Here is a 22418-nt window from a genome sequence, read left to right as displayed (position 1 = left end):
GGAATGTCCCTCATGTTCTATACACTGTATAGGATGTGATGGCTCATGGGATCTTAGATCGCCGGAGTGGAGGGGGAGTGAGGCTAAAGGCACCGGTCTAGGAGCCAGCTGGAATCATGGTTCAGGTGAGTATATCTCTGTCTGTCCATAGAAAAAACAAGCACTTAACCCTTGCATTGCAGGGGGGTCACACTACTGCACAGGTTAAGATTTTATTTGCCCGGAGTTCTTTAACATTTGGACATGTTTATTGTTAAACGAAAAATATGAGGATGATGCATGTTATTATTGCACAGTATACTTTTGTTTTCTAATAAAACATTATTGTTTCTTTGTCATAATAAAGGTTTCATCATTTCAATGTTTTATTTTGTTTGAGGTGTAAATAAATGCTTTTCTTACTTTCTTGTAGGGAAGTGTGTTGTTTGTTCTAAGACACATACTCACCTTTTGCAAAGTTGAAGGTTGGTAGCCATTGTAGCTTGTTATATACATACAGTACTATGTATGTAATAGCACGCGAAACACCTATATGACGCCAGAAAATGTACAATATGCATGTGTTATGAGACTTTGACTTATTACATTTGTCTCATGGATAGGGGTTAAACATTAATTCCTGGTGTCTTTCTGCTCCTGCCTTTCACAACTCTGATCCAGGACACAATGACTGAGTTTGGGGAAATTCTGAAAAATGTTGGGGAATTTGGCCGATTCCAGAAATTTTTGGTATTTCAGATGTGCTTACTTAGTTTCCTCAATGCCTTCTACATGTTTGGACAAGTGTTTATGGGAATATCGGTGCCTCATCACTGCAATACTGACTGGATCTTAGCAAAGGATCCAAACCTCACAGAGAAATATCAGCTGAATTTAACCATCCCTTGTAATACAGAGGGCAGCTATGAGCAATGCCTCATGTACACTCCGGTGGACTGGGATATAGAATCCATTGAAAGGTATGGACTGAACAGCACAGAGGTCTGCCAGGATGGTTGGGTCTATGATATGTCACAGCAGAAGTCAACGCTGGTCACAGAGGTTTGTAAATATTTCTCTCTCAGTTGAAATGGTTTTTGTTAAGTAATCAATAAATAAGCTGATTAAATGTCCATTTTAAATACTGGCATCAATATTGACAGACAGCCGTTGGTGACTTTCCACTGTTGTAGATGGACTACTAACACACAGACTAACTTTACAGAATCAGTCTATAAATTTTAACAAAATCCCACTTAATTTTTCAAATAAACTGGACAAAGAACAGTCTCATTTACTATACTACTACCAGTACTGCTAATACAAGTACTTTTTTAACAGTATGCTTTTAGACTTTTTTTCCTCTCCGCTTTAATTCATGGCCTTATTTGAGAATGGTATAAAACATTCATATGTCACCTTTTACTAAACTAAACTACTTAAAGATTATTTTTGATTTCCTGTTATGAATCACTGTACACCATTGCTGATAATAAATAAGCCTTATTGTGTGCAGCAGCTAGTCACCTTGAATGAAAATACTACAAAGTCTAGATGTTTGTTGCACTCTTTTAATATAACAGAACCATCCATTTACAGTGGCACTAAACTCAGGAGTTAAATCTTAACAATGCAGTCACTTACCCTATTAACAAAAATGTATATTATTTGTGTATCACTCGGCTGTAGATCTACAATTCATCTCTGAATTGGTGCTGACACTGTCCATCCTTCTGGAGGGTGGCTACTTTTGTTCTTCATGGTCCCTGTGTGTGTTGTAAAGTAGCCACTGCTCCAAACTCACTCCCATTGATAGACTATCATTTCCATACAATTTAGTAAACTAAACGTGAGGTTGTAGTCCGTCACAGGAGTGAGCATGGAGTGGTGGCTACTTTACAACACACACAGGGACCATGGGGAACAAAAGTTGCCACCCTCCAGAAGGAAGGACAGTGTCAGCACCAGTTCAGAGATGATTTGAGGATCTACAGCTGAGTGACACACAAATAAGATACATTTTCATTGATAGTTAAGGTACTTGAATGCATTTTTAAGATTTAACTCCTGAGTTTAGTGTCACTTTAATAAATAAGCCTCACTGTGTGATGCGTCTAGCAAACTTGGATGCAAATAAAACAAACTCTGAGGTCTAGAAGTTTCTTGCACTCTGTTAATACAACAGAACCATCCACTTAAAAATTAAACAAGGCATCTTTATAAACTATTTTAGAACTTACTTACCCAAATAATGGGAAGTCTAACCTATGAGAAAATAAGTGCTGTGGACTGACTGCATAAAAAAAGGTCCAACTATTTCTTATATTTATAACAAAAAAAGTTACAGGATATAAAATGTATATAAAAATTCAGTTTGGTAAAGAAGTCCCTGCTATGCCTGTGATAGGTGTTTGAATGTACAGTTCGGGAGTCATCCGATGTACCTTACTGGTCTGATTGATGGCTGAATGACCATATGCAAGATTTGGAGTTAATAATCTCTATTTTACCAATAGGAAGGTGAATGAAATGAAAAGTCATAAATGTTTGTGATATTTCTTGTGGAGCAATTTCATGCAGAGGAATAAGGTTGGCCATACACGAGAGAGGTTCTTTCAAAATAACCTCACTACAAAAAAGCTTAGGGATACTTTGTACAGTTTTCCATTGTTCAATCAGATTGTAGTTCTTAGGTGATCACTGTAGGCAATGTGCATATTTAATGAAAGGATCATTAGATGGTCAGATCATTTGTTAAACCAACATGAAGCCTTTCTGCATTGTTGGACTACAGGTAACATGTATCTGTAAGCAAAACGTTTTAGTTTTGGATAGGCAGTGAAGGGTCAAGTTTTAATTGATGCCTGTGTCTTCACTGGGAGGATTCACAAATCAATTTGTACTGATGACCACTGTCATCAAAAAAGTGAGAGGAAATCCAAAATGTTAGAGTTGTCCCCAGAACAAGGGTTAAGGAGAAATCTTCCACTAGGGATATCTGTTCCAGGGACAACTGTCTAAGGCCTCATTCACACAAGAAAAGGCCGGCACGTACAGATCTGTGCTGCGTGTACGGCCGCATCGGGCAGCTCCCAGGAAGGACAGGTGCTGCGTGTGATTAGTACGCAGCCCCTGTCCTTCTCTATGGGAGTACGCCGCCCTATGCTCATGCGCCCTGCACGTCGGGCGCAGGTGTCCGTACTCGTACACTGATAGGATGGATCCTGTCTGCATCCGAGCCGTGACACCTGCACCCGTATGGACCTGCACTTGGGGTGAGCGTAGGCCGGCGTATGGCGTACTAATCAGAGCAGAATTTCCCTAATTTTTGTATCTTTTCTCTAACTTGTCGTGTCCCTGGGACAGGGAGTAAAAGGTAATTTCCACAAAGATACACAGACAAACTGACAAGAGTTTTACCCTTCCCTACTCGATCTAAAACTATAAACACAAGTTTGGCTATACATTCACTTTAATGTATATGTGTGCTGTAAGGACAAATGTTGAAACCAATTCAATTAACTTTTGCATTTCATTCAATGTAAGTTTGACCTGGTGTGTCACAGAAAAGAACAGAAGGATATCTCCCAGTCCATTCACATGTTGGGGCTGCTTATTGGATCTATTATTTTTGGTCATTTAGGAGACAGGTAAGAGTATTTATTATTTCTATTTATTCACTGCCAAATATTCAAATAAAGTTTCTTTAAATGAGTGTTTATTAATCTTGTTTTCAGGCTGCATAAAACAATCTAATGTTCCTACTCCAGTTATACAGTAAAGACACACACATGCACACCAGGGCCAGTTTTGGGTACAAATGAATTAGCCTACTAGTAGATTTTCTTGTTATCTGTAGATGAAAAATAGAGCAACTATAGAAAACCAAACTTGAAAGAACTTGCACACTGTTCCCTAATATGAATTGTGCCCGGGATCTCTTCCTATAAGCCTACAGTTACATTATTAGAGTTATTGGGCCAGATAAAGTTCCTGTTAAGGATTAGCCATTTTGACATTCGTCTAGTGAAAATGTAAGCTAGCATTATTAGTTGCTATGGCCAACACTTCCAATTTTGCATCCGTTCCATTTTCCTGCAAGAGAGATATTAGACTCAATTCACAAAACTTGAACCCAAGGATAAAGATGCCTATTTCATGCAGCAGTCATTTTCAAATCTCATTGGATTCGCTTTAAAAAAAAAAAAAAGGATCCATATCCTGGTGTGTAAGCTTTGTGAAATTACCCTCTTGTGTCCCTATAGAACCAGCCCAGCCAAAATACATATTTATTAAGGCCCCATTCATACCAGATGTGTTGGCATCCATTTTTCAAATGATGCCAATGCATGAACTTCTGGAAATGAAAGGTTTGTGAATGAGAGTAGTTCACACTAGTGCATTGTGTTGCGCTGCCGTCCGCTGAAAAAAAAAGTAGAGCAGGTTCTAAATGTTTTCAGTGTAACACCATGCAATGGACTGGTGTGAACTGCTAATGCGTGTCAACGCAAGGCAGAACCTTACCTTATATAGCTTAGTGTAAAAACCAAACCAAAAAAACGCAACCTAAAGCAACAGATGTCAACGCACTATGCAAACTCAACGTACCTCCATTGACTTGCATTTTTGTCTCCTATTCCGGTGTGAATAGACCCTAAAAAAAGACACCTGGCAATTTTAAATCCGTGATTTTTATGAATGTGTTTTTTAGTATTAGGAATATGGTAATATACAGTGTTACATAAACATGTGTATACAATAACTGCACTTTTTTTTGTCTATTCTCTTGAAGGATTGGTAGACGTCCTGTTATGTTAATCTCAATGTTATTGATGTTTGCCTTTGGTGTCGGAGCAGCATTTGTTCCACATTTTTATGTCTATATGGTTCTGCGTTGTGTTGTAGGAATTGGAATGGCTGGCGTTATGCTAAACAATCTCACATTAGGTAATGTACATACTGTGTATACAGTATATACACATATTTTGGCTTTCTGGAAATGTAATGTTGTGTAAATACTTTATTTGATTGATAGATGTGCTAAACAGATTACAATCCAAATGTGTATGGAAATAATTATTTGTTTGTCAGGTCAACAATCATAGTCCACTAATAGTCCTCTTGAGGTTAGCTTAACCCCATATTGAATTCTCAGCATTGTAGGCAATTAAAGCTTTAATTTTAATTGTGCAATGTCTCAGGTAACAGGACATTACCATAATGATGATTTTGAACAAAAACATTTTAATTTGCATTTGAACAAATAACCAAATATACTTATTCTTACTGTACCGGAATCGATCTGCTCTGCTAACAATATTCCCCAGTTTCAACAAAATAGAAAAATATTTCCGAGGGAAAATGACATGTGATTCTTTCCTGCAGTTACCTCATCTTCCATCAGCAAACTCCTATTCTGAAAGAATTAAGTGGTCCATTGCTAAAGGTTGTTTGTAATATCTCCTATACAAAAAACCCCAGTTTGGAATAATAAAATTATATGTTTGATGGGTGGAAATCCCTTCCAGGTAGTTATGTAGGCCTTTGCCAGTATACCCTTTCTCAAACTTAGCATGGCACAGTTAGTTTCTGCTATAATCACATGTTTGCCACCTGAAGGAGGTAGGGGGTGTTGGTGCTGTTTTGGGGTACGCAATCTGGGGGGCGGAATAGGAGTTGGTGGGGTGGGGTGCTGGTGGAGAGTGATGCCACCAAGAGTTAAGAGCTGGACGGGGAGATGTGTAAGGGATCTGTATCTCCCCACCCAGCTCTTAGCAACCAGGCAGGATCTCCGGGGATCCTGCCAGTAGCTGTCCTTCCTGTTGCAGGCTCTGGGGATCCTGCCATCTCCGGGGATCCTGCCAGTAGCTGTCCTTCCTGTTGCAGGCTCTGGGGATCCTGCCATCTCCGGGGATCCTGCCAGTAGCTGTCCTTCCTGTTGCAGGCTCTGGGGATCCTGCCATCTCCGGGGATCCTGCCAGTAGCTGTCCTTCCTGTTGCAGGCTGACAGAGTTAGGACTGCCTTGTACTTGCAGCAGCGTTGTCATTCTGCCGCACACACTCCTTCAGCTGTGCATGCCGCCTACAGACATGACAGGCACCTCAGCAGCCAAATCTAAGGACTAATTTACACAGACACACCGCTTGCTGGGTACTGATCGTTAAGAGACATGGTGAGGATGCTACGGCTCCGTGAGTTTTCATATAAGCGCTTTTAACTGCTTATCACAGCCACTACATCACGGTGAGTGCACACTCTGAGGGGATACGTACGGCATTTGCCCATCTCCCCAGCAACTTTCACGGGATTGTCACATCAACTCACAAACTTTGTGCACCAGGAACACTGTATCGTTATTCATGGTGTTTCTACACCAACACTAAATATTCAAGGGACCCTGTGGGACTCTATGTCCAGGGTAATTGTGATTCTATATCGTAAAGAGCACTTAGCACAGTCACTCAATTTTTCTAATTTTTGTCTTAATATTTATGTTATACATGAATGTATATTTGGTTTAATAATTTCATGTTACACTGATCCATACACACCGATTGTTGATTGATATATGTTATGTCACTGATCACGGTGTATTGTTAAGTCAAGGTAAACACGTTCAGTTAATATTTAGCTAGTTTTATTCTTTAGTTGGCGCTGCATAGTTGGAAACACGCATGATTTGACCTAGGTGTCTTTATTGCTGCAGCCTTCATTAAATATAGATTATTCACCAAATCACCTTTATCAGGGCACAGAACCTTTTTTCACATATCCAGCGCAGGATTAATAAACACACATTTTCAAGTGTTTTTTTTTTTTTAGCAACTCCCAAATCTGAGGCCAAATTGCACAATTCTGCCCCTTATTTGAGCTTCATGCAAGTGGCAACAAGTGGTCAATGAAAAAACAATGAGATTTCTCATGTTGAGTGTTGTCGTGATTAGAGAAAGGAATTAGAAAACACATGAGACCTTAAGGGCTTGTTCACACCAAGTGAGGAGCAGGTGCAGAGCAGAGCAGTTACAGACCGGATCAAAACTGCATCCAATGTATTTTAATGGTATTTTTTAAGCTCCAGTTCACATTGCAGCATTCCGTTCCAGAGCAGGTCCAGAGCAGGTAAAAAAACTGCAGCTACTATATCGCCCCAAACTCAGTGGAGGTCTTGCAGTCCCTAATCTTCGAGCATACTATACGGCAGCCACCATTGCTCCCTTAGCTCTATTACATTCAGTGACCGAACTCCCACTATGGGCGTGTCTCGACTTGGTGGACTGTCACACCCAGCCCCTCACGTCCCTGCTGTGGCTCTCCCAAACTGACCAGCCCACAAATCTCAGCCCGATTAGACACTCCCTGAAGATTTGGGACGAAGTTCGGTACTCCGGCAACTTGATGTCACCTCACCTCCCTCTACTGGCTCAACTCTCCATTATTCCCACCTGGCGCCACCGATCCTCACTCGTTCGCATGGTGGTCCCGTAACGACCTGACCACTGTACACTCCCTCATCTCGCTCTCCGGTGTGAAGTCGTTCCAGCAACTCCGCACCAATAGATCCATTCCACTCCGGGAATGGTTCCGCTATACCCAAATAAGCCATTTAATTAATTCGCTCCTGAAAAACACCTCAGCTCCCTCGAGAATGACCCTATTCGAACATTGCTGTAACTCAGACCCACACGCCTCAGGTGTCATCTCTCTGATCTACTCCTCTCTACTATCCTCCACCTCTACCACCCTTGCTCCCTATCAGCGTCAGTGGCATGAGGAATTGGGCAGAACCCTATCACTTGAGGACTGGCAGCATACCTGGTCAGCAATAGCGCATGGCTCCCGCAACGTACTCGCACTCGAGAATTCCTACAAAGTGATGTACCGTTGGTATTACACGCCGGCCCGTCTGGCGAAATATATCCCCTCCTACTCCCCACACTGCTTCCGGGGCTGTGGCGCATCGGGTACCATGACCCACATTTGGTGGACATGCCACCGGGCGGCACACCTCTGGAATCGTGTCTACGAGTTACTCAATTCCCTCTTCCAACTCACCTTGGCGAAGGATCCGTGCGAGGCATTGTTACTCCAACCAATTCCACAGCTGACGCGTTACCAGAAGCACCTTGTGTCCCACATTTTTGTCGCCACCAAAATTGCATGCCCCACTTCTGTTCTCTTTGTAATCTTTTATATGAAAAACTGACAAAAACCAAATAAAATCTTTGTGAAAGAGAAAAAAAAAAAAAAAACTGCAGCAAGCCCTATTTTACCTGCTCTGGAATGCATCAAAAACGCATGGCAGAATTGCAAAAAGCTAACCATAAAGAAAAAAAACTCTATGGTCATCTGTGATGACCTAATCTTCCTTGGTCACTTCCTGTCTGTGGAAAAAACAATAAAAAATAAACAATAAAATAACAATAAAAACATAACAAGCAAACATTACTACCTAGATATCGACATGCGGGTGTATGAAAAAAAATTGTCGGGGTGTGCACGAAGGTCTGCATATAAAGTCCCAAACTGGCCCTTTGGATCTCTTTCACTCATCAGTGGGTGCACCCAAAAACGACGTCTCCTTACAGCACTTTGGCGTAGCAGTATAATAACCATCACCAGGAGCATGCCTGCATCCCATGGATCCATGTTGCAACAATTTTACATGTGAGACAAGGTCAGAGGAAGCAGGAAATAATCAGAACAGCTAATGAAAGGTCATAGGTAAAAGGAAATTACCTCATAACATTGTTAGCTTCCTGAAAAAAAAAAAAACGATCTGGAATGCATAAAAAATGCGTCTAAAGACTAGCGTGCGTGTGCAGAAACGTGAGCAGATCTGCTCTGCATTTGGTGTGAACAAGGCCTAATGAGTCAGCATGTTTGTTCTCGATTTCTATGGCAGTTCTGAACTTCTGACATTGTCATAGAAAAAGTCATGAATACTGCTTATTACATTCTATTGGCTGTACTTTTTTCCTTCTGTTTATGGGTACATTATATGGAACATATAAATAGCTTATTATTAACCTGCCTATATCTTGCTTTTCAGATACAGCAGAAACTTTACTGTATTACTGCTTTCTGAGCAGCATTTATTGACACCGCTCTTAGCACTGGATGTACTCTGCACTGTATTATATTCTGAGAGAGAACATTAACCATTCCTATGAGTGAGATGCTCTTACTGAGATTATTTCAAATGTTGTCACATGTTTGCTTTGTGTACTTAGTTTCCCTATTTTATCAATTTCGTATTGGTTTCATGTATAGAAGTTCTGCCCGGTGTATTAAACGCTGTGCCAGTGACAAGTCATGTCTGCGTCCACTAATAAGATTTGTGCCCAGACAGCCCCAGGCAGTGCAGACAAAAACCTTCTCTATATATTCTCATTGCTCACAATTACTTCCTTTGTTTCAGTTGCAGAGTGGGTTGGAGCATCACAGCGTGCATTTGCCACTATCATTGCACATGTTTGCTTTGCAGTAGGACTAATAGTTTTGGCTGGGGTAGCTTATGCCATTCGAAACTGGAGGTTGTTAGAGATTGCATGCTCTGCACCCACAGCCCTGCTCTTCTGGTTCTTCTGGTAGGTATATTCATTGTACAATTCTCCCCACCATTGTAGAGGGTCTGTAAAGACATCCTAGAAGAAGATACAATTCTAGGCCTTGCATAACACAGCAATATGTGTCTTTTTTTCTTGTAGTTGTATACATAGGCCTGTACTTCAATGTGATATAAAGTTCAGAATGTCATATATATATATATATATACAGGGCTTGAAAAATTTGGCGGTGTCTCACCAGTCAGTCAAAAATTTCACCAGTCAGCATGACCGGACTATAGCCTTGCAATATATGTTAAAACATTTTGGGGACAGATAGAGCTTTCCTTTGTGACCCCACGGGGGGGTTATTTTTTTTTACAATATAATGAAAAAAGTACCATAAATATATTAAAAAAAAAGTTTAATATTTATTCTTACCCATATTTTTAATAAAACATAAAAGTCGGGGTCACGTCAGGTAAATAGACACCAAACATGTCAAGCCTTAAAACTGCGTGCGCAAAAAACGCCCATACGCGACGATTAAAATGCTTTTACTGCTCATCAGTTTAGTGTTATCAGTGATTAATGGCTCTAGAATTATTGTTCTCTCTCTGACATTTGCGGCGATATGGAACATGTGCGGCACAATAGGCGCAATCATCGTTTTCGCACGTAAGCACACCCGACGCATATCTACGTGTGTATGTGGGGGGCGGGGACTTAAAAAAATGTTTTCTTTTTTAATTTTTTTTTTGCTTCTTTATTTTTATATTACTTTTTTTTTAACACACAACTTTATTGCTATTACATGGGGGGCTAAGAAGCCCCCTATGGGATAGCTAATTTACATGACAGTTTTTTTTTATATATATATATATAATTCATTCATTTTATAGACAGCGTTTAAGACTGAACCAGAGGAGCTTATATTCTAATATTCCTACTACTGTCATTCAGATACATACACTAGAGACACATGAAGGACATGCACACACAAAGTTAGAAACCAGTTAAAATACCTATAATTTTAGAACCATTAAAGGAAATTAAAGCCAAACTCCCGCCAACATTGTAAAAAATTTTGCATAGAGTGGGGGAGTGTTAAACTTTTTGCCAGATTCAGGCCTCAAAGGAGCTGATACTCTAATGTTCTTACTACTGTCATTCACTAGGCACACACAAAGTTAGAAACCAGTTAAAATATCACAATGGTTTTGGAACCATTAACAGGAATAAGAGCCAAAATTCAGTCAATTTAAAAAAAATATTTTGGGGTCTATTCACGAAGCTGCCGAAGGATCTAGCCGTAGCTTCGGCCGATCCTTCGGCTAGCTTCAGCCCCAGGACTCCTTCGGTCCAGTATAGATTAGCGTCCCTGGTTACCTGCTAACCAGGGACACTGATCTCCAAACAGCTAACTCTCCCTGGCGCCCCGGGAGTCTTCTGCTCCCGGCCGCCAAGGAGAGAAACACTGCTGTGTCTTTTTTTCTTTATTCTGACACAGAGCGATGTCAGAATAGAAAAAAAAATGTTTTCCCATTGAAATGCATTGGTACATCACTATTGGCTATTTCAGTTTGCAATAGCCAATAGTAAACTAGCATTGTACCCGCCCAGTTCTCCATCAGGTCCATCAGCAGAGGGCGGGTACAATGCTAGTTCACTATTGGCTATTTCAATTTGCAATAGCCAATGTACCAATGCATTTCAATGGGAATTTATTTTTTATTCTGCCATCGATCGTGTCAGAATAAAAAAAAAAAGACACAGCGGGGTTTCTCTCCTGGGCGGCCGGGAGCTGGAGGCTCCCAGAGTGCCTGGGAGATTTTTTTTTCTCTCTTTTTTTTTTGACGGCAGCAGAGCCGCCGGACAATAGGAAACTATTGGGCGGAGCTAGCTGTCACTGCTAGCTCCGCACAATCGTTTTCTATTTACTTTTTAAAAAACTTTTAAAACTCTTTTTCTGAGGGACCGAGCAGAACAGCCGAGCCAAATGCCGCTCAGCGGCATTCGGCTATTCACTCACTGCTGTTCGGCATCTATAAGAATAGGCCGAACAGCAGTGAGTAGCCTGCCGGAGGTTCGGCTCAGCCGATCCATATGTTGGATCGGCTGAGTCGAACTCCTTCTGCACTTCGGGTCGGCCGAACATGCTAAGCATGTTCGGCTCACCCGAAGCCATGTGAAGCAAGCCGATGTACGGCTGATTTCAGCCGTACGAGCCTGAAGTGAATAGCTGAACAGTGTTCAGCTCACTTCAATTTAGGTCGGTCATTCACTCGGCTGCCTACGGCAGCTTAGTGAATAAACCCATTTGTGTACAGTGGGGGTGGGGGGGGACCCCATAGGGAGGTTCTCCCTCACTTTCTGTCCCTTTGACACTTGCACAAGAAATGGGGGTGCAGGTGTTACCAAGACAAGAAGTAATGGACAGCACTATCACAGACAGCAGTAAGGATTTGACCGAGGCTGTAACCCTTCTGCCCTGTCCAAAATTATTTTAACTGAAGATTGGCTTAAAGCACCTGAAGTAAACAGATACAGTATATAGAATATTCAAACTACACAGACAATGCTCTCATAGAATCCTACGTACATTATGTGTAAATATTTTATTTCTGCAGCACTACCATTTTTTAATACACATAACAGAGATATTTCTTTAACAGGCTTCTTCCAGAATCTCCCCGGTGGCTTCTGACTAAAGGGAAATTAAAAAAGGCCCAAAAACTCCTCCAGAAGGCAGCAGTTATGAATAAAGTGGAACTATCTGAGACATTTTTGATAAAGGTAAGTTTCGTCCTGGTCACATTGTTTATTGTAGTGTATCCTTGCTGTGATCCTGCTTTTAATGCCAGTTTTAGTTACCCTGAAGGGGTAACTGGTATTAACTGTCATTTGACACTGATCACCTGAGTATAGCTAAAACATATTTTGAAAATATTTGTCGTCTTCTGGCCCTTATGTTGGCCATTGAAGGCTCCACGGGAAAATGTCATTGCTTCTTGGTTCCATCCGAGCAAACAATTGGAATTTGGGTGGAAATCAATTTAAAATACTTTTGAGACTACCATTACACCAGTTTTAATTGATTTCCATTATACAGGTGAAACTCGAATAATTAGAATATCGTGCAAAAGTAATTGCAGTAAGTGCTGCAAAAGGGGCCCAAACCAAGTACTGAGTACATATGCATGCTTGTACTTTTCAGAGGTCCGATATTGTTCTATGTACAATCCTTATTTTATTGATTGCATGTAATAATCTACTTTTTTGAGGTTGTGGATTTGGGGTTCTTGGGGTTTTCATGAGCTGTAAGCCATAATCATCACCATTATGACAAATCACGGCTTGAACTATCTTGCTTTGCATGTAATGAGTCTATCTCATATATTAGTTTCACCTTTTAAGTTGCATTAGTGAAATAAATGAACTTTGCACGATATTCTAATTATTCGAGTTTCACCTGTAATTGCAATTGTTCTATTAGTTTGGGCCAGGAAACAATTGAAACTGTGGGTGGCAGATTGCTGTGAACATTTAAAGTGGAACTGAAGTCCGGAATACTTACCTACCGGTACCTTCCAGTGGTGTAATCTCCCTTTGTGTGCTACGGCCTTCTCCTAGTCTTCTTTCAGGTTCAAAGTCTTTGGCTGTCCTAATTGGCTGAGTGCATGTGCATGGGAGTGACTTTATCCTGGCACAAAATCATGCTGAGAACGTACACTGAGTTGCGCATTATCCTAGCCATTGCAAAGCTGGTGTGCGGGGCGATGTGGCATTTAAGTCGGCCATAATGTGCAATACTGCTGTGCATACTTAACAATATTGCAAGTTCCACTTTAAGTTCTATTGACTCATTTTAATTTTGTTCAGTGGTCATGTACAATGTATGGCCAATATACTTTAACTGTAGAATAGCAAAGAGGGACTGTTTTACTGTTACATTACATACACATTACAAGCTAATGTGGAACTAAACTCAATAGCATTAGCACAGCAATTTTGGGTTTTCTGAGCACACCCTGTAACATAATTTTATTATCTTTCAATTCTGTAAGTAGATCTATTTATATTCCTCCTAAGCCCTGCATTGTCTACCTAAAGGAAGAGTGATAATCATCAGCTGTACACACTTCAGAAAAAAAGATTAAGGAATTGGCCATTAATGAGAATTTGAATGTTCATTTTAATATTACAGCCTTCCTTCTTGGGGTTATATTTGTGCTGTTATTCACTTGTATTCTCTCCCTGTCAGAGTGGACCAGTTATACAGTTTAACGCCCTGTTGTGGGCTGATTAAACTCGAATCTAAGGTCAGGGTTAATATCTGACACTGTCTGGGCTAATAAAAGAGGGTAGAACTGTCAATTAACACAGTTTTTAGTTTTCTTTCATGTAATCCTGACAGCACCTTTTCTTTATTTTTTTATTTTTTTATTGTGAGTGTCTGTTATCAGCACTGAATTTAGACAGGAGATAGAGTGACCTTTCTGTCTGACATTAAGCTTGAAAGTTCTACTTTGACAGGGACAGATGTCAAAGTAGAATATTAAAAAAGAGAGATAATGCTGCACGATCCTTCACTATTTTAACGTTGACTTTCCATAAAAATGGAATGGGCCGGTCCCCCCCACAAAAAAGTATTAGTTCCCTAACAAGGGATTTGACAAAAGAGGGAAAAATACCCTGGTCCAACTTCTGATACTTCTGTTAGACGCATGTGATGCTTCTGTACCTCAATATTGCTTTCTGGGTGTTTGAAATCCTGCAAGAATGTGCTCCTGCTACAGGCTAGAGGCCATTCTACTGGGATTTTAAGCACCCATATTTCCGAGAAAGCGGCATTGAGGCAAACTGATGTCATCCGCACCTCCTAGAACGGTTGAAAGCCGGGGCTGAGGTAAGTTTTTCAGTATTTTTTTCTCGTTTTGTCAAAACTTAATTTTTTAAGATTTTAGGCTAATTCTGTTTGAGAGTGGGTGAAGGTAAAGCAGACCTTCTATTTCTCATTAAAGCCTGGTTCACACCTAGGAGTTTTTGAGCAGTTGGAAAAGCGCTTTTAAATGCCCAACACAAGAAATCCCATGATTTTCAATGGCCCTGAGCAGAAAAACACCAGCAGGAAAATGCCAAACGCCCGAAAAGGTACATGAGCTTCTTTGGGCAGTTAAAAACGCTTTTGTGCGCCATAGACTTCATTGGAAATGCCCAACAATGTGCGGCAGAAGCATGTTGCAAGCTTCCGTGAGCATTTTTGCTAGTTTAAACGCACGTTATGCCATTGCCCGTAATGTTTTATGAGCTGCCAGACAAAACGCGCGTCTTCATGTACGCGCGTTAATACACGCATTAATAATGTGCACAGCAGTATGGACTGGTAAGTAAAAAACTTTGGGGTGATGCTGAAAGGGGGTAACATAAAGGCTAATTATAAGACAGTAGTTATTCTTTAAGGGAATGAAGAGTTGGAAGAAGAACACTTGTCACATAAGATACTAAGAAAAATTTAGTGAACTAGGACACTTTGCTGGGGAAGTGATAAAACAGTAGATTCCCAAAACAGTTCTTTTTCTCTTCTTATTTAAAGTTACAAGAAGAAAAGCAGAGTAAATCTGGAAGCATGATAGATCTTTTTAGGATCCCAAATCTGAGAAAAGTAACTCTGATTATGTGTTTGATATGGTAAGTCTTGGAGGTGACAATAGGTAACAAATAAATTAAAGTTGGATTGCATGTGCTTTCATTAGATATTAATATGTATTGCAGAAATATTTAAATCATTGAGGTTTAAATAAAAGCCTGATTTTCCTTGATACTGTACAGGAATAGGCTATCAATATTAGATGTTTTTTTTTTTTAAAGAAAAAGATGCAATATTTTAGGGCAAAATACTCTGGAAGTGGAACTGATATTATGGTGAGATATCTCTTTAAGGGAAACATTTTTCCTGGAAAAATATGAAGGCTGCCACTGCTGACCTCTCCTTTTGAAAATGCTACTTGCAATTGCCAAGATCCAAAGGATTTATTATCTTTGACGATACTAGTATGCAGAGGAGTCCAAATTTTATTCTGAATCCACATACTTTTTCTGGGCCTGTGATTCATAAAATATTGAAGCCAGGCAACAAGAGATGAGCAATGACAGCCTTGACTTTTCTCTCAGTAGAGGCTTTCTTTAAGATGGGACTGCCTGTCATTTATGAGAATTAAAAGTAGTTTTGGTAGTTTGATTCTGATCTGTATTATTATGCAGCTCTAATCAAAAAGAAAGGTGGATTATTTCATTTTGCAACCTGGAAATTTGCTGGTCTATTAAAAGAGCAGTGGCATGGTTGTACTACACTCCTTACATTTATAAAGCACAGCAGTGTGCCTTACAAAGGTCCATTGCACTTTTGGGGGTCCAAAGCTGGTAGAATGAGATACTAAAGAATGGGCAGCTGTTAAAAAAAAAAGAAAAAGATAAAAGCCAGGACAAGCCCGGTCACCTCACGCATCAAAGTCATGACTTTAATCACGGAATGAACTCTGTAGGATACAAAATGCTGCATTCCGCGGTGTGCATTTTATGAATGGGCAGGTCATAGTATGCAGTAGTCATGTGTAGTATAACGGAGAGCTAAGAGTGATATCTGCTCTATGTTGCAAAATGAGCCCTGGATATAGGCAAGTGCATTGCCATTGGACAATTGCAGCTCTCTCTACAACTCACTGCAGTGGAATAGTGCATGTTCAGTTACAAACAGCAGATTAGTACAACTTTTATAAGTATCTAATTTTTTGTAAATGGCTGATGGCAACAAACCTTTGGGATCTTTGATGTACCACCACCTTCCTGATAAATATTGCACTGTAAATCAGGACAGTGAAATAAAAATCCTTTAAAACATTATTAACTGGTTGTATCAATACATTTTTCTTCCACCCAAACCCTACATTTATTTGCTAAAAATGCTGTTGCTATAGGAAACTATAGGTACAGCTCTAATTTTCAAGGCCCAGGTAGGATGTCGGGGAAAATCTCCCCAGTGAAGCCACATAAAGGGAAACAAAATAACTCTTCACCCATCTCATCCCAAAAACAATCAGAAGTATAGAGTAGGTGAGATACACATTTTCATCTTTGATACAGTAAAGTAATGTCATCTGTTTGCACTTGTGGCACTGTTATCAGTCAGATTGTGAGATGAGGGATGACAGATGTGAAGGCAAGTATTACTTGGTGATAAACTGATGAGAGGGTCAGAAGACCTGCATTTCTTGATTACAGCCCAACACCAGCCAAATTATTTTAAAATTATTTTGTTATCATAGCATATGAAAGGGATAGATTTTTACTGCTGTATGTGAACTCTTGTGGGAGATTTCCACTCACTGCCCTTGTGACACCATACCAACAAATAACTAGAGTGAGTGCCACTGGAACAGTATGACACAATCTTAACATTCTAGTTCTTTCAGAGTCTCCTATAAAAGTGTTATCTTTGTCCCCATTAGAGGCACATCCCACTGCATTCCTATCCCTCTGTCACCAGGACAGGAAGTAAGGTCAAATGTTACCATGATGGACACAGTAATAAAACCATAGCAAAGTATCTAACCTTTCCCCACTCATATTTATAAACAAAAAGCTTAAATTGGCATTTAGAGACTAAGCACTGGAATTAAAAAACTACAATGGTTTTCCTTTTTTAACATGACAGACAGATTTTTAAAATTTTGAGAGGGAGCAAAAGACAATGGTGTCCAACTTATTTTTAAATAAAAGTTGTTCTCTTTGTTTCTGTTCATTATGTTCTACTTTCTTTGTGCACAGACAGATGGCATATATAATATAAATGCATGCATGTAATAAACCTATGTTTGTGGGAAAGGTCCCACCATGTATTTCCAAATCTGCTTTCAGGTTTGTGAACAGTCTGGTCTATTATGGTCTAAGTCTCAGTGTTGGGAGTTTTGGGGTCGACATTTATCTCACCCAGCTCATATTTGGAGCAGTAGAAATTCCAGCTCGAATAGGATCCATATTCATGGTGCAGTATATTGGAAGGAAACCAAGCCAGTCGACCTGTCTCTTGCTTGGAGGAGTTGTCTGTCTTATTGTTACAGCAATACCAAAAGGTAAGACCAGCAATGGTGTGGAGCATGCAGTTAGATTGAATAAGTACAGACTATTTCAAGCCATGTCTTTACAGAAATACCAGGAAAAACTATTTCACCACCAGTACTATTACCACTAATTATTTTTTGGTGGAGGTTGATTGGATTTACCAATGTAATATTTAATTAATATTGACTTCCAGCACCCTTATGTCACCATCTAACATCCTTTCTGCATGCAATGTTGTATCCAGGACTTGTCATAAAGCACACACTGACAGCCGGTGTTCCTCAGCAGAGGAACTGTTGTAAAGGAACAATTGACGAATAACAGCCTATACCAAAAAGTTTTATTTTTTTTTGTCTGTAAATTATGCCTAAACAATATAGATAGTGTAGATGTCTCTATGGAAAACTCCCCTCAGAAGATCAGAAATATGTTGATATTGTTTTAGTTTGCACAATAATTCTTAATATGTCACATATTCTTTTCCCTTTTAGATTTTTCCATTGTAATAACAGTGCTTGCTGTAATTGGAAAATTTGCAGCAGCATCTTCCTATTCAATTTGTTATATTTATGCTGCTGAGGTATTCCCCACTGTTATTCGGTGAGCTAAAGGCCAATTCTTCCATGTCTGTGACTGTGTTTGAATGTATACATGTTGGGCAGTTTTGATGCAGCTGAGGTACATGGGGGTTTACTGCTGTATGTACACTGTATAATGACTCTCCTGGTTAGATTCTTCCTTACCCTTGGCATGGCTGCAGCACACCAGGAAAAAACCTTTTAGCTTACCTGCTACTGTCACCAGTCTAAGGTATTTCTCCATGTATTCTTATGAAGAATCCAGAAAATGGGCAGAAGAGAAAGCTAGTAGCTGTGAGAGGAGGGTCAAGGACAGTATGGATGGGGGAGAAGGGGTGGATGAATGATGAAGGTTATTCAGACAGGAAATGAAAGTGGGCTCAAGATAGCTTCTGCAGTTTCAAATGGTTCTATTGTGGATGTGCAATTTTACAGGAAATTGAGAATATTCAGTTTCAACACCGGAGAAACCGGCTACAAGTATGGGAAAAAAATGTAAGGTTGGAGTGCAGCTTTAATAGATTTCTTGGATTAGGGTGTCCTGAACCTTACCAATGGTGAAGCTGTTTTTTTTGCAGACAAAATGGAGTGGGCCTCTGCTCCATGACATCCCGTGTAGCTGGAATAATTGCTCCACTCATAAATCTCTTGGACCAATATCATCCTGCTATTCCAATGGCTGTTTATGGCAGTGGCCCCATCATTGGAGGCCTTTTTTGTTTCCTCCTACCAGAGACAAGAAACAGAGACCTGCAGGACCATACACATGAAGCCAATGGGGTACCAAGGTACAAATACATTACTAAAATGAAATGTATGTTTTTAAATAAAATCATCAGTGTCTCCTAGTGATTTAAAACACTTATTTCTGTGTATAGTTACTAGGACTGCACTTTGTTTGAGGGCCCATTTACACATGTGCATAGAGGTGCATTTTTCAGCAGTAGAAAAATGCTTTTTGCATAGACACATATACAACAGTTGTTTTCTATGTGCCCTGTTCAGACTGCGACACAGTTACAAATTTTCCACAGCGCACTATATGGCAACACTGGTCACCACAGTGCAGTACACCTGAATTGAGTGTGCAGTTCGTATACTCCAAATAAAGTTAAAAGAAAACCAATTCAAGGCAACGCGGCTTACCAATGTCACTTCAAAGGACACTAGCCTCATGGTAAAACACCAGTTTATAGTACATACATCCAATATACAGCAAATGGGCCCAACAGGATCCCTGATGGCATTGCACACATACAGTATATCTGGCTATATGCAATTATTTAGCAAACATACTTTCAGATGAAAGTAGAGGCCCTGAGGGGAAAGATTGCAGGTGCCATGTCTGTTTGAATGAGCTGAATACTAGGTAAATGGTGATGAGGAAATCCTCCAGCTGGCACTCGACCAACCCGAGAAGCAGTGTCTTACTGGCAGTGGTGTGTCACTGGAGCACACTGTCAGCCTATCTACTTTAGTTCTCAGTCCCTAACAGTTTTCAAATCTGACATGCAACCAGTCATCTAGCAGTATCTCAGGTTGGGGGCGGCAATGTGTGCAGTGTGCCTGCTGCCCCTTTCTATCCACTGCATCACATGTTTCTAAGAGCCAGAAGAGGATATTTGTAAGTGCCATACACAAGCTCTTAGCAACCTGGGATGCTCTGGACAGCGTCCCGCCCAGCTCCTAGCAACCAGTCAGCATGCACCACCAGCAAACACCGACCCGCCCAGGAGGTGAAAGGGCTAGGGAGACCCCTTGGACCTTTGGATACCTAACCTGGCTCTCCCCAATGCTGTTTACTGAGCCCTGATCCAAAGCTAATTAAAGAATCCTAGACCAGGAAGGATGTCAGATCCTTAAAGTGATAGGAGCTGCATATAAGTTATAATTTTAAAAAATATGGTTACCTAACCACTGACCACCACACACATACAGTAGCCCAGGCCTTGGTATGTGGCACTGGCACTGTGCATGTGAAATCATAATAGAGCAGAGGTACCAGAAGTCACATGCATACATAAGCTATGTGTAGCAAAAATTAAAAGATTAGACCTCAGAAAAACCTGCCTAATAGGCGGCCCTGCTGGCTCTCAAAATACCTGAACAATGCCTGCATCCAATCAGATTGTTCAGGTATGTGGACAGCCAGCGGGGCTGACTAGCAAGATACTGAAGCTTGGCCCAGTGGGAGATTCCTCCATCTACACAGTTTAGCGTAGCTGGAGGAATCTGTAAGCAATTTGCAAATACAGGCACCAGAGAAAAGAGCAACTCCCTACACTGTCTTGCTGAATGAAATCACCTGGGCATACTGTAGTCAGTGATTTCTGGTGAAAGGTTTGCTTAAATCAGACATGCACGATACAGTCTGGTTGTACAATCTCCTTTTCATCTACCAAAAATAATATTGTGCAAGTGCCTACCTGACAAGATACAAATTTAATAAAATGTTTAGGAGGGCCTCACATATTATCATTTTGGTCTTATATATATTACTGGCTGTAATGTGTGTAGCCGGTTTAATTATCCTGTGGTAAACAGATGCTCAGCAGCAGAGTATTTTGTACTCTACAATATGGGTAAAGTTGTAGTGTTGGAGATCTCTTTGACGTATGTCATGGCTCTGTTTCCAACCACAATGGAGTTTTGGGAGTTCCCTATCCTCTGCTGTGCTCTAAATTATTAAAAATACATACACAATTGTAAAAGGTATATTTAGGACCCGCTTACAATGGCTTTGGTAGACATGAAGACCTAGGAGCTAAAGTGTAAAGATCTCACAGCTATACAACTCAGCAAATATAGGAGAGGTGAGCGGGTTTAACTTGCTGCCATTTAGTGAAATAGCAGTTTGAGGTGTACTGACCCTTTAAGGTTTCAGTAAAGTGTTATTATTGTGTAAATAGTCCACCACGGTCACCACTGAAACTGAACTTTCCGTTTCTTACAGAAGTGATATCAATGGAGAACAACACTTGATCAATGGACATCTTGAACTGAGCACAGAGCAGGAGCAGAAGAGTACACGTTTATAAGCTGCACCAAAAACAAATGTTACAGCATGTTTTCTATGAATGCTCACTCTGTGATAGACTATAACCACAATACAATTTAGTAAAGTGAATGTAAGATTGTAGTCCATCCCGGGAGCGTTCTTGGAGCGGCGACTACTTTACAACACACAGGGGACAATGAGAAACAAAAGTAGTCACCCTCCAGAAGGAAGGACAATGTCAGCACAATTTCAGAGATGATTTGAAGATCTACAGCCGAGCGATATACAAATAAGATAAATTTTTGTTAATAGTTAAAAGAGAACTATGGGGTAAGTGTTTTTCCCAGGGACATGATCGAGAAGTGAGCGAGCGACGGTATGTGTTCGCTCACTTCCCTATCTATTGTGCCGACATCTGACAGTTTAATTGTCACACGTCAGCTCGAACTATGAGGTTGATTGATTTTCACTCACCTCATAGTTCTCATTTAAGGTACTTGAATGCATTTTTTTAGGTTTAACTCCCGAGTGAATTCCCTTGGAATGTGAACAACCTATTTGCCATTAGTAAATCAACTGCAAAATTCCTGTTTATATCTTTACTTAAAAATAAATAAAATCTTTTGGCTGCAACTACCATTTTCCTTTTAATTGGATGCCCTATTAAAGGAAATGCATACAATTATCTATTGGAGACCCTATGAAGTAAAAAAAAACCCCATAAAGCAAAACACCATTACTTAATGCAAATATGTTTGTTTATTATGTAAGAGTAAAAACAAAGAGATTGTCACAGACAGTAGTGCATGAGAGATACAAAACAATTTCTTGAGAAAAGTAACTATACAAAGGTCAATTATTTTTCTATAAATGTAACATTTCAAGGCATACAACTCTATAAAAACATCACTTTGGCATGATAATAAATTATTCTGGAATATTTAAATACTCTAAAACATTTGTATTTTAAGAAAAGCATACACGTTATAATAGAAGTAAAGCTGAAAAATTAGGACCTTATTTTGCTGAATATTTGTTCACAAATGTTCACATTGCCTTGAAAAATGAATTATACAATATTTGGCAAGTATGTCAGGTGGGGGGATTGCATGCCATAATATGGTATAGATAAGTTTTGATTTCCCACCACAGCATACCATATGTCATAGTTCAACTAAATTCATAGGACTGAGAAG

The 22418-nt window shown here is 40.0% G+C and overlaps 1 protein-coding gene across 1 annotated transcript; it reads left to right on the top strand.

Annotated features, from left to right (window-relative positions):
- The first annotated feature begins 611 nt into the window (after window positions 1-611).
- LOC108784634 (solute carrier family 22 member 13-like) lies at window positions 612-21263 on the top strand. The gene is made up of 10 exons (XM_018553501.1): window positions 612-1041; window positions 3526-3629; window positions 4772-4926; window positions 9399-9567; window positions 12201-12321; window positions 15122-15216; window positions 17443-17657; window positions 18138-18246; window positions 18803-19012; window positions 21178-21263. Exons 1-10 carry the CDS (start codon window positions 667-669, stop codon window positions 21260-21262), a joined length of 1638 nt encoding a protein of 545 aa, XP_018409003.1. The 5' UTR covers window positions 612-666; the 3' UTR covers window position 21263.
- Window positions 21264-22418: the final 1155 nt, after the last annotated feature.

Source organism: Nanorana parkeri, unplaced genomic scaffold (genome assembly GCF_000935625.1).
Source record: "Nanorana parkeri isolate BGI_ZX_2015 unplaced genomic scaffold, ASM93562v1 scaffold121, whole genome shotgun sequence".
Taxonomy (NCBI): Eukaryota; Metazoa; Chordata; class Amphibia; order Anura; family Dicroglossidae; genus Nanorana; species Nanorana parkeri.
The sequence above is the reverse complement of the archived record's forward strand: the minus strand, read 5'-3'. Positions and strand labels throughout refer to the sequence as shown.

What these genes read in the sequence shown, in the direction of transcription:
- LOC108784634 (XM_018553501.1), top strand. Translation starts at nt 667, where the DNA reads ATGACTGAGTTTGGGGAAATTCTGAAAAATGTTGGGGAATTTGGCCGA. An exon ending in TTTGGTCATTTAGGAGACAG is followed by an intron (nt 3,630 to 4,771) that starts GTAAGAGTATTT and finishes ATTCTCTTGAAG; the next exon opens with GATTGGTAGACGTCCTGTTA. An exon ending in GAAGCCAATGGGGTACCAAG is followed by an intron (nt 19,013 to 21,177) that starts GTACAAATACAT and finishes CGTTTCTTACAG; the next exon opens with AAGTGATATCAATGGAGAAC.